Here is a 17,510-nt window from a genome sequence, read left to right on the forward strand (position 1 = left end):
TTTATTATATATTATTTTTTAAGATGTGTATCAAGTTAATAGTGAATAAATATTATTAAATAAAAAAATAATATTTAAACTTGTACAGTAAAATATGTTATTTACACATTAAAAATCAAAATAATTTCACCAACATTAATTAAATTGAGATTACATGAAAAGAGCAAAGAGAAAAAAAATGGTATGTGAGGGTGGGGGCAGACGGGAGGGATGTGGGAATGCAGTTAGGGGTAATGAGGGAGAGGGGAGTGGTGGGGCAAGAGTAGAAGAAATAAAATATGGGTAAGAAATAATATGTGGGACATATCATATAACATGCACTTGTCAATTAATAAATCCCTCGTATTAGTATTATGTGGCAAATTTCACTCAAAATAAAAAATTTCCATCCTCCTACAGAACACGTGGAAATGCCTTCAGATGTCTCTGTCTTTCTCTTGTGCTAATCAGGAAGATCAAATTGAAGTTGTTTCTCTCTTGTGTCGGTTATGATTTTTTTTTAGATTATTTCAAATTATATACCATCTTGAATTGATAATGTTTTCCTGACTTTGTGGATTATCTTTTGAGTTTTTCATGGTTTCTGGTTCTAATGGAAGAAAGAAGATGTAATTTATGGTTTTACGTGTTTTTTTAATTCTATGTCGAAATAAAAAAGAAGATCCAATTTGTGGGTTTTTCTTGGGGTTTTTCTGAAGATCAAATTTGTAGGTTTTACTTGGGTTTTTTTTATTCTATGTCAAAACCACTGCTTCTATAATATAGAAAAATAGATTAGATTGGTTACTTGGGGTTTCTCTTTACCCTTGATTTTAATGAAAAAAAAAGACCCAATTTGATTTTTTTAGGGCGACCCCGAAGGTACTATGAGCTGATTGAGATTTAGTTCAGCTGAGGTCAGCAACCATGGCAGATGCATTATCTCCTTTGCGCTGGTTATACTGATCTGAGCCTTAAGGGTCTGTTTGGTTAAGTTGTTGCATTGAAGGTTTCGATGAGAATTGAAAAGTTCAACAGTTTTTATACACACACATAATTTTTATGAGCCTTACAGGTCTGTTTGGTTAAGTTGTTGCATTGAAACTTTCAATGAAAATCAAAAAGTTTTTGCAGTTTGTATACATACACACATAATATATACACACACACATATATAAATATATATATATGCACACAAATATATACACACACACATATATATACATATATACGCACAAAGAAATGAAGGGTTTAGGGTTTAAAATTTGACCCTTTTGTTGTTCTTCTTCTCTTTACTCATCATCATCATATATGGCTTGAGTTGAAATCCTTGAAATAGGATTTTCGTTGTTGTTGATATTGCTATTGTTGTAGTTGATGATGATGATGGTAGTAGTGGTGTTACAATATGAGGCTATGATGATTGAGGTGTCTAGAGTTCATGGGGTAATGAAGCTATGCCCACATCTTGGCGAGGCAACCTGGAAGGCCTAACCGAGGTTCTGCAGCCATGTTTGATGCATTATCTCCTTTTTCTTGATTGTACTAATCTGAGCCTTTTTATCTAAAGTTTCTGGTGTATTTATAGATATACATCTCTTTATATATACATATATATATATACATACATATATATATATATCATTATCAATGAAATGCTTGAAAATAAGGCAAATAGAGAAGTATTGGGGTGTCTTTTAATGGTGGTTGCCCTCTCTCTATTTTGTCACCAAAGAAAAAATAAAATAAAAAAATAAACCACCATTTATCTTAAGGGTCTGTTTGGTTAAGCAGTTGTATTGACAATCGGAAGTTTCTACAACATGTATAGATACATATAAACAAATATTCTAAGTGTCTGTTTGGCTAAGCTGTTGTTTGGATTGACTTATTTACATGATTTTGAGCACTATATTATTGCGTCGTCGCCTCTTTCTCTTTATCTATGAGGTTGTGATGATGACTAATGGAGTCCGTCTACAGTTGGGTCGGGTATTTGGAGCTTGCCCCGTATCTTGGCGGGCTGACCTAGTAAGGTCTGTAGCCATGGCGGATGTATTGTTTTCTTTAGCCCTACTTATAATATCTAAGCCTTAAATCGGAAGTTTCTGCAATATGTATACATACTCACATTCATCATCCATTTATGTCTTTGTATTTTCTATTATGTAGAAGAAGTGGTTTTGACATGTGTGTTTCATGTCCAAAAAAATTTATAGCAAGGGCGTTGTACTCATTTACCCTACTAAGATGATAACGTATATATGTGTACCTTTTCTATGATATGAAAAAATCATATCGACATGGGAAGATAGAAGGTTGTTGGCATCTTTTTTTGTACCTACCAGCTTAGGTGGAAATGGTAAGTGTAGTAGTCTTGGAGGGAAAGAGAGAACGATACACTTGTGTTGAATCTGGATGGATCTTTGTGCTTGGTGACACGACTTACCCAAAGTTGCAAGATTTTATTTTCTTTTACCTACAACAGAAGCTTAGTTTGGTCCCTTTTTAACTTGATTGGAGTTGTTGCATGCAATTTCCTAGACATAAGCTACACTGCTTAGTTTCAACATGAATAAGCTAATCTGTATTTCCATTGTTGTGTAGATGGCAAAAGATGTGGTGTCATTTTTAACTCAAGCTGCTGAACCAGAGATGGAAGAGAGAAAACTGGTTTGTTGTTTTTGGAAGAATAGTTACTAATTAGATAAGCCTAAATTTGAATCTGCGCTAGCTTGTAATTGCAATAGAAATTGCTATGATATATTCTACGACATACAGTAAATTCATAGTAGAATGAAATAAAGCGTTAATTATTAGATGAACATAAGTTTGAATCTATAGTGTGCTGTAGTTATGGATTATTTGCTAATAGAGCTTCGACAACAATTAATAAGTTCATAGTACAACGGAAACAAAAGTGAGACAAACTCTAATATATTTGATTGAACTAATGTTACATGCTGCATCTTTACTTTGAGATCATTTGCAAGAGACAAAATAGTTGTATGGCTAGAAATTAATGCAACAACATTGGTGGTGCATTTTTATAAAGTCCACTTAATGACACTATGTTTGCGGAAGAGCGGTGGTTGCTTCAAATAGCATGCTCACACAGTAGCAAATTTGGAATTGAATTTAGAGTATAGACAAGGTTTTCCCCAAATAAAATGGCTTTGTTTAAATGAGTAAATTTGAAGGATTTGCTGTAACAATTAAATGATCACCGGGTATGTTGTTGTTGTTACTGTAACAATCAAATGATGAAGTGCAACATGCATGATATTTCATATAATATTACTATTAGGTATTGTTCGTCACTTCATTGACAATTCTGTCAATTACTTTGGATTCCATCCTCTTATGTTTAAAGTCCTTAATATGCAGTGTGCAATCTTTAATTAGTATGGAACTGTTGCATAGGCAGTGCGGAAATGGGAATAAGTCTTTTTCATACTTTAGTGTAATAGAAGAATATGCATCCTCCAAGTTCTGTGCTTATAAGTCCATATGTGGTATGTTAGTGAGTCCCCACAACCAACTCTTTAGGAAAAGTACCAAATGAAAATTCTAATGCATGTAAGATATCTTTGTTGTGCTTTCCAGGATGAGAAGGATGTATTCCAAAGTCTTGATCTCTTGTACAGGCGAGTTGAGGTATGTGAAACTTGGCTTCAGTAGGAGCACTCCTAACAGAAAACGCATGTTTCTTTAGTATCAATTCAAGAAATTTCGACTATTGTACCCTTTATTTTCATTTAACTCAGATTATACTTGGTAATTTTAACTTGAGATATCCAACTGAGCTTCCTTTCTTCTCATGTGTGTTGTCTATCTCTGCCCACCAAAAAGTACCATTTATGTGGCTAACTCACCTTGATAAAGTGGTCGTTATCGTAAGTATCCATCTTTATTAAGCATCTTACCCATTTACTGATCTTTGATGAATTGCCAAGTAGATTTGATTTACTTTTATTTTTATTTCTCACTGTGTCCTTCCTTTTTAGTTTGTTTTTACATTTCAAATGGTAGGGTTTTTTTGCTCATGTCTTTTTGTGGATTGATCACGCACTCATGTTTTATCTCTTATCATGCAATCTGCATGTTGATAGATAGATAAACTAATTTTTTTCTGGTGCCCTTTCTTTTTTTTTTCCCCCTCTTTGTGTGTTTTTATTTGATTTCTTTTGGTCTTAAACTTTTATCCTTGAATTTAGATAGATATTTTGAAGCGGGAAGCAATTCCTGCCATGAGACTACTGAATGATCTTCTGAATATGCATGATGGTGGACTAGACAATGAAGGATGGCCTAAGGCATGTAAAAATTGTATAGTTGAGACATTTCCTCGAGAGGACCTAAATTAGTAGTCTTGTACCTGCAGATTTCGACATTGACACGGTATATTTTTACTCTTTCAGATTGCTTATGGGTTTTTTTGATGAGGAACATTAAAATTCTAAACCTAGTCCAGAACCTTCATGAATCAAAAATCAATTTTGCTACTTCTAGAAAGAGGAAGTCAATTTGAATTTTGCTACTAGTTGTCAAGTTTATCTTTTACATAATTCTAGAATACTTAGCTATTAAGAAAATGAGTTGTCAACTATGAGTTGTGTATGAGTTGTCAATGAGTTGTGTATGAGTTGTTAATGAGTTGTACAAAGGCTTTTGAAGCCTATAAATAAAGGTAATGACCTCTAGCTATATCGTTTTAGTCCAACTCTTCTATTAATGAAATTTTGTGTTTTCTTTTAAGATCTTGGATTAGATCTTGTATTTTAAGGGCTTTGGATTCAGATTGTCTTTAGAGTGTTACCTTACAACACGTTGAAGTTATTCCTTCAACAAATTATGTAGTTTACTTTATTTAGCATATTAGAGAGTTTCTCTAAACATTGTGCTACATCAGTTTGGTATCAGGGCAATGAAGGATCTTACAACGAGGGTGATGCAAGTACGATCGTGATTGTGGATCAATATGTAAAGAACTTGTGCTCGGGTGACTGGCCAACTAATGGAACAAACTTTGGAGTGTTGGCTCATTAAGGGCATTTTAGTGATTTTGTAATAAGTTGTAACCTAGGCTATAGATAGAACATATTAGGTCATTTTCTCATAACTTAGATGATATTTTGAGAGCTCTTTGAGAGTGTTCATACAAGTGTGGATATCACTTGTGTCGTGTGGATATCATTTGTGACAAGTGTGGAATCACTTGTGTTGGTTGCTTGTTTTGAAATGTTGGTTTCTTAGGGATTCCGTTCCCTTGAGGTCACCGTAAGAACTTGATGTTATTTGTATGAATTCTTGGGTCTTGGTGTTCAATACACTTTGGTTCATAGTGTTTGTGCATTGTGTGTCAAGTTATCTATCATTTTATCTTATTATTGTTTTGTGTTCATTCTCGGTTTTGGGTGTCCAAACTCGAGACCTTGTTGTGTCATTTTTGTTCTTGTTATTATGTTGTAATCTTAGTTTGTGGCTCGCTGATTATAGATGTTGAACACCTTAGAGATTTCTTGTTGTTATCATGTTTGTATTGTTATTGTGTAGTGAATCTGAGAGGAGTCACCAGAAGAGTCCTCGGTTCTTTAAATCATGGACTGTTTTAGTGTGTGTTAGTGTCTTCCTTGTCGATCTTGTATCAGAGGGTGAATAACTTAGAAGAAAGATTGTATCAACAAATCGCTACTCTTTATGAAGAACTCACTAGGAGGTTTAAAGAACTTGTTGTATTAGTGAGAAACAATCAAGGAGGTAGTGCCAGAAACTGGAGACAACATCGAGCTCAATATGTGGAAGAGAAAGATGATGTGGAGGAACATGATCTTTACGCACAACCAAGAAGAGGTCATGCAAATGGTGGAGATATGTACAAGATAAAAGGCAGAAATCCCAACTTTCAATGGTAATATAAACATTGAAAGGTTTCTTGATTGGATCCATGAGGTGGAGACATTCTTTGAGACTATGAACATCCCTCCAGATCATCGAGTACCATTGGTGGCATATAAATTGAAAGGCATATAAATTGAAAGGAGATGCTGGAGCTTGGTGGAATCATCATCAAGAAAATCTTCATTTGAGGGGTGAAAATCGTGTAAGATATTGTCCACAAATGAAAGAACTTCTAAAGGCTAGGTTCTTGCCTGCGGATTATGAACAACTCTTGTACCTACAGTCCCATAACTGTGTTCAAGGTAATAAATCTATTTTTGATTATGCAGAGGAGTTCTTAAGATTACAAGTAAGTTGCAATCTTTTTGAAAATAAAAACCAACAAGTCGCAAGGTATATCAATAGTTTCAATGATTCTATCCAAGAATGTCTTGGCATACAACAAATTTGGTTAATAGATCAATCTCAAACTCTTACCTTGAAAGCTGAGAGATATATAAAGACCAAGAAGTCTTATAAAGCCGCATCTTATTCTCGCCCAGAAAGTCTGAGAGATATATAAAGACCAAGAAGTCTTATAAAGCCGCATCTTATTCTCGCCCAGAAAGTTTATCAAAAAGTTCTCCATGCCAAGAGGAGGGGAAGTTTATTCCATCTAAAGCAAAGAAAGATGAAAAGGCACCATCTTCTAGCAAAAATAATGATAAGCAACCATCTAATACGATCAAGTGTTACAAGGGCCGCAAAGAGGGACACATATCAAGCAACTGTCCAAAAAGGAAGTTTGTCAACACCACTCTTCATGATGAAAGTGATGAAGAGGTGGACAACTGTGAAAGTGAAGGTAAACCCAAACTATGTGAAGAAGGGGGGGAGGAAATAGTATATGTGGTCGAACACCTTCTATTCTCAACCTTGCAACCTGAAGAGACACAATGAAAGAGGATATTCGAAAGCAAATGCACTATGAATGGAAAAGTATGCAAGTTGTTAATTAATAGTTGTAGCTGTGAGAATTTAGTTTCAGAAAACATGGTTAAACACTTAAATCTTGAGATACATAATCACCCGAATCCATACACTATTGGATGGCTCAAGAAAGGAGTGAAGATCAGGATCACCAAACAATTTTGGTTACCACTTTCTTTGGGTAAGTATTATCGATCAAAGTTTCTATGTGATGTGGTTGATATGGTGTAATACCCTAAAGTTTTCTAACTAATTTCATTCCAAGAATGTCTAGCATTATCTTCTAAATTGAATAATTTTTATTCCATAGGAAATTTTTAAGATTTTCACTTTTAGTCATGTGGGAAACTCAATAAGCTTTACATCGATATAAGATTCACCTAAATCCGATAACCGGGTAAAAAGTTATGACTATTTCAAGTTTCCGTCATAAAATAGCACCATATTAGTCAGTGGCGCGCCGCGCCATAGGAGAAAATGGCAATTGTCTTTCAGTAGGGGTCTGCAATAGTGGCACGTTGCGCCAAACTTTCAGGTCGCAAATGAAGTGGCAACGCAATGGCTCCGCGTCGTGCCATCCCTCAATTTCCTAGTTGTCAAGTTGCACTAGGGGTCCAGTTCGAAAAATTTTCACCAAATTAAAAGACGCATCCAGGGTTAAAAGAATCAATTTTTCACCCCTATTTAAGCCCTTTAACACGTTATTTAGCTATTCTTTATCCAAAATAAACTAGTTTCTCTCAATTTTCTCTCAAGAACAAGCTAGGGTTTCAATTGGGGATTCAATTTCAAGAAAGTCTCTCCGTCAATCTTCGCTAAACCAAGAACTAAGGTATGCGTTGTGTTGATTTATGAATTTCTTTCATCCATAAATCTCAAGAACCCTATTTTAAATTATGAATCATGATATTTATGTTGTGGGTTGATTGTAACCATGTTTATCTTGTTATATGATTCCCAAGTTTGAATATTTATGTTTTTTTCATGAAACTACATTAGCAAGTGAGGAAAATCCATAAATTGAGTTATTTATAATGTGTCAATTTGATGATTAAGCCTATGCCTATGGGTGCATACACGGTGTTTGATAAAATGCCTAGGAAGATAGAACTTATCCACTATAGCTAGATTGTGATCCAAAATAACTAAAATGTTATTCTTATGTATTGAAATTTTTTTGTTGGATTGCTCATGAGTTAGCCTTATGAAATTATGCTATGTATACATGCTATCTTATTCACGTACCAAGCTATGACAATCAAATGTCGATGAAATATCTCCAATTATTGTATTATGGATTGTTGATGGTTGTTCATGCATTCAAGAATGTCATGCCTTGTCAGTTTCATTCCATCGAGTCCTGGGGGTACTTGTACCCGAAAAATATAGTTGTGTGCCTAGATTCAGTGACATGTTTCACGATATCCTCAGTCAAGCCATGATCTATAGAACTCAGTCAGTCATGTGACTTAGGAAATCTCAGTAATTCAATAATCTCAGTACTATTCCGTCAGTCAACGGAATTCAGTTAATTCATTTAAGTGATAACGCTCAACTTACACATCAATTTAGTGCAAGGCGGTCGTCGTCAATATATTTACCCAACTTTAGAGTCGGGGTCGAATCTACGAGGAACAATGTGAGTGGCGATAAAACTAATTTAAAACTATAGCTATAAGTGGAATTCAAACAAATGATACAAAAAGATAAAATCAGGGTTTGTAATGATTGAACGAAAGTTATTAACACTTTAGTCCGCTTTAGAAACTCTAAGCTAAAATTTTAATGATTCAAATCAATGATAAAGAAAAATTAGGGTTGTGATCACTATGATTATTAATCCCCATTAAATAATAGTTGTGGTGTTAGGTTCTCGAGACTTGTGGGAAACACCAAACTATCAGTTTTGACAATCCATCTAAGTGTTTCTCAACCTACTTAGATGTTGAACTCCCTGATTCTCTCGAACTTAGGAAATCATTTTATTCATACTGATTTTATCTCAAGTTGATCAATCTTGTTACAGCATTAATCATTAGATGGAAGCTTAACCTTCCCAAATCCTTGTTGATAATTTGCTACCTTTAGTTTATTTCTCAGTTCGAGCAAATTAACATAAGGTTGGATCTATTGTTTGCAACCAACAAACAACAATCATAACAAAGGAATTATCAAGATGTCCCCACAATCACTCAAATCCTAATCAACTATTAAATCCATGGGGGAATAATCATTAATCCCACAACCCTAGTTGTAGGTTTTAGTGCCACATGAAAAAGAAAGAGATAACAACAATTTTATTCATCATTCAAAGTAATTAAACTTACAAAAGATGAAGTCTGAAGTTGATTTTCTTCCAAGTTCAAGAGAAAATTCCCACAACCAAATCAAAGATTTGAAAATTGAATTCAAAGTTAAGATCCCTCAAAGAGAGACAAACTGGCCTTTGGAATGAGTTCCAGTCATTTCAAGATGATCAAGATGCTGAATGAAAACCCAAGAACTTATCCTTAAATACTTCAGCCTAATTATGGAAACAAAATCATAGATCACAGATTTTTTCTTGGACAGATGACATGTGGGTGATGGCTTATCAGGAATCTGATGACTTATCAAGAATGTCGTCAGCTCCTCTTTACTTTTGACAATCTCTACCTTAGGTTGACGATGAGGCATAACAGCTTATCAGACCTTTGATGACTTATCACAGATATCATCACATGTTCACTTCAATTTCTCAAGCACTGCCCAAGCCTGACAGCTTATCATAACTCTGACAACCTATCATAGATATCATCACATATTCCAGCTGAAGTCCATTCTCTGTCTAAGGCTGATGGTATTTTTGATAACTTATCACAAGGCTGATGACTTATCAGACAAGTTGCCTGCCATACTTCCATCTCTACTTACTCAAAAATTAATTTTTTACCTCTGTTGTTGCTGGTTCTCTTGCATCCTAATTATTACTGCAATATCAAAGAGAAAACAACAAAAAATGACAAAAGTTGCTTAAGACTTTGCAATTATTCTTAGTTAAAAGCCTCAAATGTGTTAGCATCTACTCACACATCATTCAGTAATTCATGTTCAGTGTCCATTCAGATAGAAGTAGGAGTTAGCATCGAGTGAACCCAAGAATGGGAACTCACCTTTTATATGAGGGTGTGATTCTTAGAAGCAATCCTTGCGTTCCAGAACTACGTAGCCAGCGTAGGTTGAGACATCATAGACTGCTATATAAGGGTAAATGAGGTAGCTTAACATGTTATATGAGGGCTCCCACCATTCTCGCTAGAGTTACCTATTATATGAGGGTTACTCATAGATTGTCCTTTCCAGTGGTGCGGTATTGACACCCTTCCAATTGGGGTTATAGATTGGACCCCAACTCAGCCATAATGGCATATTAGGGGCATGTTGGTTAGATAACTATTTCCTACAGTTTTAGTTACAAAATTCAGGACTATCAGATATAACCAACTCAAAACAGTATGGAACTTAACTAGTTCCATCAAATTTAGGACTGTCAGATACAGTCACTCATGTTATAAATTATATCGGTCATCTGAACTCAGTTATCAGTCATGTTAGTTATCAATAAACTCATGTTATCATAATCTTAGATATAGTTACTATGTGTTCATGCATGTATTCTCACGTTCATATTAGTCAGTTAGCCAGTATTGTTCATGCATATAAAACCCATGCATTTAGCCTACCTCAGATGCATACCAGTACATTCAAAGTACTGACGCATTTGCGCTATGGTGTCTTATACCATAGATTCAGAAACACGAGCTCCAGAGCATTAGTAGCAGTCCAGTCTCAGCAGTCAGAGTTGGCAGTAAGTCCTCATCTCTCAAGGACATGATCATTATTTATTATCTTATTAAGTAATTTATTAGTTAGAGTTAGTTGGGGACATGTCCCATCAACTCTTTATTCGGATAGTTCAATCAGTTAGAGGCTTTTCAGACTATCATGTTTAGACTATCATGTTATTTTAGTTTTGTTTTAGGTATTTCATACCCCATTTAGATGTTATATCTTTATCAATTATGTTACAGTATTGAACCTTATGGCCTTTCAGTTTATGTTTTCGCAATCATACAGTATATTATGCAGTATACAGGCACAAATATCAGTCATGGATTAGCTTGTGGTCCTTCGAGGTCATGAGCACCGTGTAGCATTCCAGGTACCAGATTCGAGGCATTACAAACTTGGTATCAGATCCTAAGGTTTAATAGAGTCCTAGTAAGCATGAACATCGCATCTAGTAGAGTCTTGTGCATGGGTGTGTTGCGCGCCATATTTATGTACAGGAGGCTATAAGATGTTTTAGGAACAATTTCTCTTCTTTCAGTATTCATGTGCCAGTGAGCATAATTCATATCAATCTCTCAGTCAAATTTGTTTCTCCCTTTCTTCTACAGAATATGCCTCCCAAAAGAAGAAATAGAAATCAGTCAACCCCTTAGCCCATCCAAGCAGACCCCTTGGACGAGTATGTTTCGCATGTAGAGTTTAGAGCTGCATTCACCACTCTTGCTCAGTTAGTTACTACTCAGAATGAATGACCAACTATCATTTCATCCAACCCAGTGGCCAATTCAGCTGCAACCAGGATTCAGGACTTCACCCGAATGAATCCTCCATCTATTTTCGAGTCTAAGTCAGTTGAGGACCCTCAGGAATTCATTGATCAGGTTCAAAAGGCTACTGACATTATGGGGGTTACTCCTAGTAAGAGTTCTGAGCTAGCTGCATACCAGTTGCAGGATATTGCTCATACTTCGTACAAGTAGTGGAAGTCAGAAAGGCTAGATGATGCAGGGCCTATAGAGTGGGAGGAGTTTGTCAGCGCATTCTTAGATAGATTCTTTCCCCAAGAGCTCAGAGAAGCTAAGGTGTTAGAATTCATCAACCTTAGGTAGGGCAACATGACAGTGAATGAGTATTCCTTAAGTTTACTTAATTAGCCAGGTATGCCCCTCATGTGGTTGCAGACAGCAGGGCCAATATGAGTAAGTTTATCTCTGGGGTAAATGATAGCGTGGTAAATGAGTGTAGGTCTGCGATGTTGAATAGTGACATGAACATAGCCAGGCTTATAACTCATGCTCAGAAGATAGAAGATTAAAAGATTAAGATGAGGGAGAAGCAGAATAAGAAAGCAAAGATAAATAGTTTCAACTTCGCTCATCCGAATTTAAAAGGAGGAAATCATTATCAGTTTCGTCCTAAGTCATCAATTCCAGCTCCTTCTTCAGCTAGTGCTCTAGCTCCTAAGTTCAGGGATGGTAATAAAGATAGAGCGCCAGGCTCTAAGTCTCAGGGCAGTGTTAGCAGTATCCACACCTATCATCTTTGCTAGATTTATGGCAAGCACCATAAGGGTATTTGTAGAGTAGGTAGTGGTATTTGTTTTGGGTGTGGCAAGACAGGCCACAGAGTTAGATACTATCCTCAGCCAAGTCCTCAGTTTTAGCAGAACTGTTTCTCAGCTCAGTCCAGTCGCCTAGATCAGTAGGGTGCCACTTCTAGTGCTACTAGTGGGCAACGCCCAAATCGACTCTATGCTCTCCAGTCCCAAAAAGATCAGGAAAATTCTCCTGATGTGGTTACTAGTTCGTTACAGATCTTTCATGTGCATGTTTATGCTTTGCTATATCCAGGAGCTTCTTTGACTTTTGTTACTCCTTATATAGCAGTTGATTTTGGAGTCTATCCCAAAATTCTAGTAGAGCCCTTTTCAGTCTCTACCCCAGTGGATAAAACCATCATAGCCTGGCGGGTATACAGGAACTGCTTGATTATTATATTTCAGAAAGTCACTTCAGCAGACTTAGTCAAATTAGAGATGAGCGATTTTGATGTCATTCTCGACATGGATTGGCTTCATTCCTACTATGCCACAATCGACTGCAGAAACAGAATAGTCTAGTTCCAGTTTCTGAATGAACCCGTCCTAGAGTGGAAGGGTAGTATATCCGCTTTCAGAGGTCAGCTTATTTCCTACCTTCGGGCATGGAAAATAATATCTAAGGGATGTTTTTATCATCTTGTTAGATTTAAGGACACTAGTTATTAAACTCCCAGTCTTGTATCGGTCCTAGTAGTGAATGAATATTTATATGTCTTCCCCGAAGATCTTCTAGGAATTCCTCCCGAAAGGAAAATACACTTTGACATTGATCTTCTTCCAAATACTCAGCTCGTATCTATTTCGCCATATAGAATGGCACCAGCAGAACTAAGAGAATTGAAGGAGCAGTTGAAGAATCTCTAAGATAAGGGATTCCTTAGACCTAGTATGTCTCTGTAGGGGACACCAGTCTTATTCGTGCAAAAGAAAGATGGTTGTTTTAGAATGTGCATAGACTACCGTCAACTCAATAAAGTTACAGTCAAAAACAAGTATCCACTTCCCAGAATCGATGACTTGTTTGACCAACTTCAGGGTGCTAGTTAATTCTTTAAGATAGATCTCAGATCCGACTATCATCAGCTCAGAGTCAGAGAATGTGACATTCTGGAAATAGCCTTCCGTACTCAGTATGGTCACTTCAAATTCCTAGTCATGTCCTTTGATTTTACCAATGCCCCAACAGTTTTCATGGACTTGATGAACCGTGTGTTCAAGTAGTACTTGGACATGTTCGTCATATTCTTTATAGATGATATTCTGGTCTATTCTTGCAGTGAGCATAATCATGTAGACTATCTCAGAATTGTACTTTAGACTCTCAGAGATCATCAGCTATTCGCCAAATTTAGTAAGTGTGAATTTTGTCTAAGGTTAGTAGTATTCCTTGGCCATATAATTTCAGGTGATGGCATTAGAGTAGATCCTCAAAAGACCAAAGTGGTAAGAAACTGGCCAAGACCTGTCTCTCCAGTAGATATCAGGAGTTTCTTGGGTTTGGCTGGCTATTACAGGTGATTTATTGAGGGATTTTCTTTTATTGTATCCCCTATGTCCAGATTGACTCAGAAGAAAGTTAAGTTTCAGTTGTCAGATCCTTGCGAAAAGAGTTTTTAGGAGTTGAAGACTTGACTCACCTCAGCCCCAATTTTAGCTCTTCCAGACAGTCCAGATGGGTTTGTAGTGCACTGTGATGCATCCAGAGTAATTTTAGGTTGTGTCCTCATGAAGCATGGTAAGGTCATAGCCTACGCCTCCAGACAGCTTCAACCCCATGAGAAGAATTATCCTACTCATGGTCTTGAGTTAGCAGTCATAGTATTTGACTTAAAGATTTGGAGGCATTATTTATACGGTGTTCATGTAGATGTGTTCACAGATCATAAGAGTCTCCAGTATGTCTTTTCTTAAAAATATCTCAATCTTCATCAGAAAAGGTGATTAGAGCTCTTGAAAAATTATGACATGAATGTCCTTTATTATCTGGGCAAGGCCAATATAGTGGTCGACGCTCTCAGTAGACTGTCTATGGGTAGTGTTTCTCATGTTGAGGAAAATAAGAAGAAGTTAGCTCAGAAAATCAATTATCTTACTAGACTAGGCGTTCACTTAGTCAATACAGAAGAGGGTGATATACGGGTTTAGAGTAGTGCAGAATTATCTCTAGTTTCTGAGGTAAAATAAAAGCAAGATAGAGATCCCAGTCTAGTCAAGTTGAAAGAGTCAGTCAAGGATCAGAAAGTAGAGGTTTTATCCCAAGGGGGAGATGGTGTATTGAATTGTCAGGGTCACCTGTGTGTTCTAGGTGTAGATAAATTGAGGCAGTGAATTTTTGCAGAAGCGCATGGTGCGCGCTACTCTATTCATCCAGGGGCCACAAATATGTACCGCGACTTGCGAGAAATCTATTGGTGGAGTGGGATAAAGAGAGATGTTGCAGAGTTTGTAGCTAAGTGCTCTATATGTCAGCAGGTTAAGATAGAGCATCAAAAGCCTAGTGGGTCCATGCAGGAGTTCAGTATTCCTACTTGGAAGTGGGAAGAAGTGAACAAGGACTTTGTGATGGGTTTGCCTTGAACTCGTCATCAGCATAATTCAGTTTGGGTCATTATAGATAGGATGACCTAATCAGTTTATTTCCTTCTAGTCCATACCTCTTATTCAGCCGAGGATTATGCCAAACTCTATATCAGAGAGTTGGTTAAATTACATGGTGTTCAATTATCTATTGTCTCAGACAGAGGTACCCAGTTCACCTCTCATTTTTGGAAAGCATTCCAAAAGGGTCTTGGTACCCAAGTTCATCTCAGTACAGCCTTTCATCCTTAGACAGATGGTCAAGCATAAAGGACCATTCAAACTCTAGAAGATATGTTGTGAGCGTGTGCAATTAATTTCAAGGGTAGTTGGGATGACCACTTGCTTTTAATTGAGTTTGCATATAACAACAGCTATTATTCCAATATTAAGATGGTTCCGTTCGAAGCTCTCTATGGTAGGAGATGCAGATCTCCAGTCGGTTGGTTCGAAGTTAGTGACGCCTCAACATAGGGCCTGACTTAGTATTCGATGCTTTAGAAAAAGTCCAATTGATCAGAGAAAGACTCCAGGCTGCTCAGAACCGACAGAAGTCTTATGCAGATGTGCATAAAAAGAATCTCGAGTTCAAGATTGGTGACTATGTATATCTAAAGATCTCTTCTATGAAAGGAGTGAAGACGTTTGGCAAGAAGGAAAAGCTCAGTCCCTAATATGTCGGTCCCTTCAAAATTCTTAGTCCCTTCGGAAAGGTAGCTTATAAGCTTGAATTCCCTTCAGATCTAGCGTCAATTCATCAAGTCTTCCATGTCTCTTTGCTCAAGAAGTGTATAGGTGACCCAGCGGTTGTAATCCCTATTAAGAAAATAGATATTCTAAACAGCCTCTCTTATGGAGAGATTCCTGTCGAAATTCTAGACTATCAGACTCGTAGATTGAGGAACAAAGAAGTTACTATAGTCAAAGTTCTTTGGAAGAATCAGTCCGTTGAGGGAGCTACTTGGGAAGCAGAAGCAGATAAACGTACGAAGTATCCTCACCTCTTCCCCGCTAACTCAGATCTAGCTCAAGGTAACAGTTCTCCTTAAGCTTTTCAGTTTTCATGTCCAGATTTCAGTTATGACTTGGTATCATTCTCATGTTCAGAGTTCCATTGTAAACTTGGTACTAAGTACCACTGCATATTCAATCATATGAACATGGATCAGATTATCTGTGTGTTCACGCATCAGACATGAATTCTCATAGTGAGAAATTCAGTTATCAGAAATCTCAATCATGTCAGTCCTAAGATCATGTTCTAGTTGTTCATGTTTGGTATGTACGTCAGTTTATCTTCTCCCCTCTCACTCATTCTCATTCAAGGATGACTGTTCCCAAGGGGGAGATATTGTAATACCCTGAAGTTTTCTAACTAATTTCATCCCAAAAATGTCTAGTATTATTTTCTAAATTGAATGATGTTTATTCCATGGGAAATTTTAATATTTTCACTTTTTGTCATGTGGGAATCTCAATAAGATTTCTATCGATATAAGATTTGCCTAAATCTGATAACTGGGTAAGCAGTTAAGACTATTTTAACTTTCCATCGTAAAACAGAGCCATATTAGTCAGTGGCGCACCGCGCCACAGGAGAAAATGGCAATTTTTAAATTCCAGTAGGAGTCTGCGATAGTGGCGCGTCGCACCAAACTTCCAGGTTGCAAATAAAGTAGAAATATGATGGATCTGCATCGTGTCATCTCTCAATTACTCAGTTGTCAAATTCTAGTGACACGACGCGATAGCGCCGCATTACACCAGGGGTTCAGTTTGGGAAATTTTCACCAAATTAAAAGACGCGTCCAGGGTTAAAAGGGTCAATTTTCCACCCTTATTTAAGCCCTTTAATACGTGATTTAGCCATTCTTCACCCAAAATAAACTAGTTTCTCTCAATTTTCTCTCAAGAACAAGCTAGGGTTTTAATTGGGGATTTAATTTCAAGAATGTCTCTCCATCAATCTTCGCTAAACCAAGAACTAAGGTATGCGTTGTGTTGATTTATGGATTCCTTTCATACATAAAGCTCAAGAACCCTATTTTAAATTATGAATCATGATATTTATGTTGTGGGTTGATTGTAACCATGTTTATCTTGTTGTATGATTCCCAAGTTGGAATATTTATGTGTTTTTCATAAAACTACATTAGCAAGTGAGTGAAATCCACAAATTGAGTTATGTATAATGTGTCAATTTGATGATTAAGCCTATGCCCTATGGGTGCATGCAAGGTGTTTGATAAAATGCCTAGGAAGATAGAATTTATGCACTATAGCTAGATTGTGATCCAAAATGACTTCCATGTTATTCTTATGTATTGAAATTTGTTTGTTGGATTGCTCATGAGTTAGCCTTATGAAATTATGTTATGTATACATGCTATCTTATTCACGTACCAAGCTATGATAATCAAATGCCCATGAAATATCTCCAATTATTGTATTATGGATTGTTGATGATTGTTCATGCATTCAAGAATGTCATGCCTTGTCAGTTTCCTTCCATCGAGTCCTGGGGGTACTTGTACCAAAAAATATAGTTGTGTGCCTAGATTCAATGACATGTTTCATGATATCCTCAGTCAAGCGATGATCTATAGAACTCAGTCAGTCATGTGACTTAGGAAATATCAGTAATTCAATGATC

General features: G+C 36.6%; 1 protein-coding gene across 17 annotated transcripts; it reads left to right on the top strand.

Annotated features, from left to right (window-relative positions):
• The first annotated feature begins 313 nt into the window (after positions 1 to 313).
• On the top strand, positions 314 to 5,332 carry LOC107848134 (protein PALE CRESS, chloroplastic-like). Of its 17 annotated transcripts, none has more exons than XM_047399106.1 (6): positions 334 to 481; positions 1,354 to 1,478; positions 2,587 to 2,652; positions 3,586 to 3,636; positions 4,197 to 4,380; positions 4,892 to 5,332. In XM_047399106.1, exons 2-5 carry the CDS (start codon positions 1,437 to 1,439, stop codon positions 4,344 to 4,346), a joined length of 309 nt encoding a protein of 102 aa, XP_047255062.1. In that variant the 5' UTR covers positions 334 to 481; positions 1,354 to 1,436; the 3' UTR covers positions 4,347 to 4,380; positions 4,892 to 5,332. The 17 variants fall into 17 exon arrangements, 8 of the variants coding, with proteins under 8 accessions (XP_047255059.1, XP_047255065.1, XP_047255057.1 ...); XR_007046923.1 differs by adding an exon at positions 3,367 to 3,494 and having other exon boundaries at positions 340 to 1,521; XR_007046924.1 differs by adding an exon at positions 3,367 to 3,494 and having other exon boundaries at positions 340 to 1,478.
• Positions 5,333 to 17,510: the final 12,178 nt, after the last annotated feature.

This window comes from Capsicum annuum, chromosome 11 (assembly GCF_002878395.1).
Source record: "Capsicum annuum cultivar UCD-10X-F1 chromosome 11, UCD10Xv1.1, whole genome shotgun sequence".
Taxonomy (NCBI): Eukaryota; Viridiplantae; Streptophyta; class Magnoliopsida; order Solanales; family Solanaceae; genus Capsicum; species Capsicum annuum.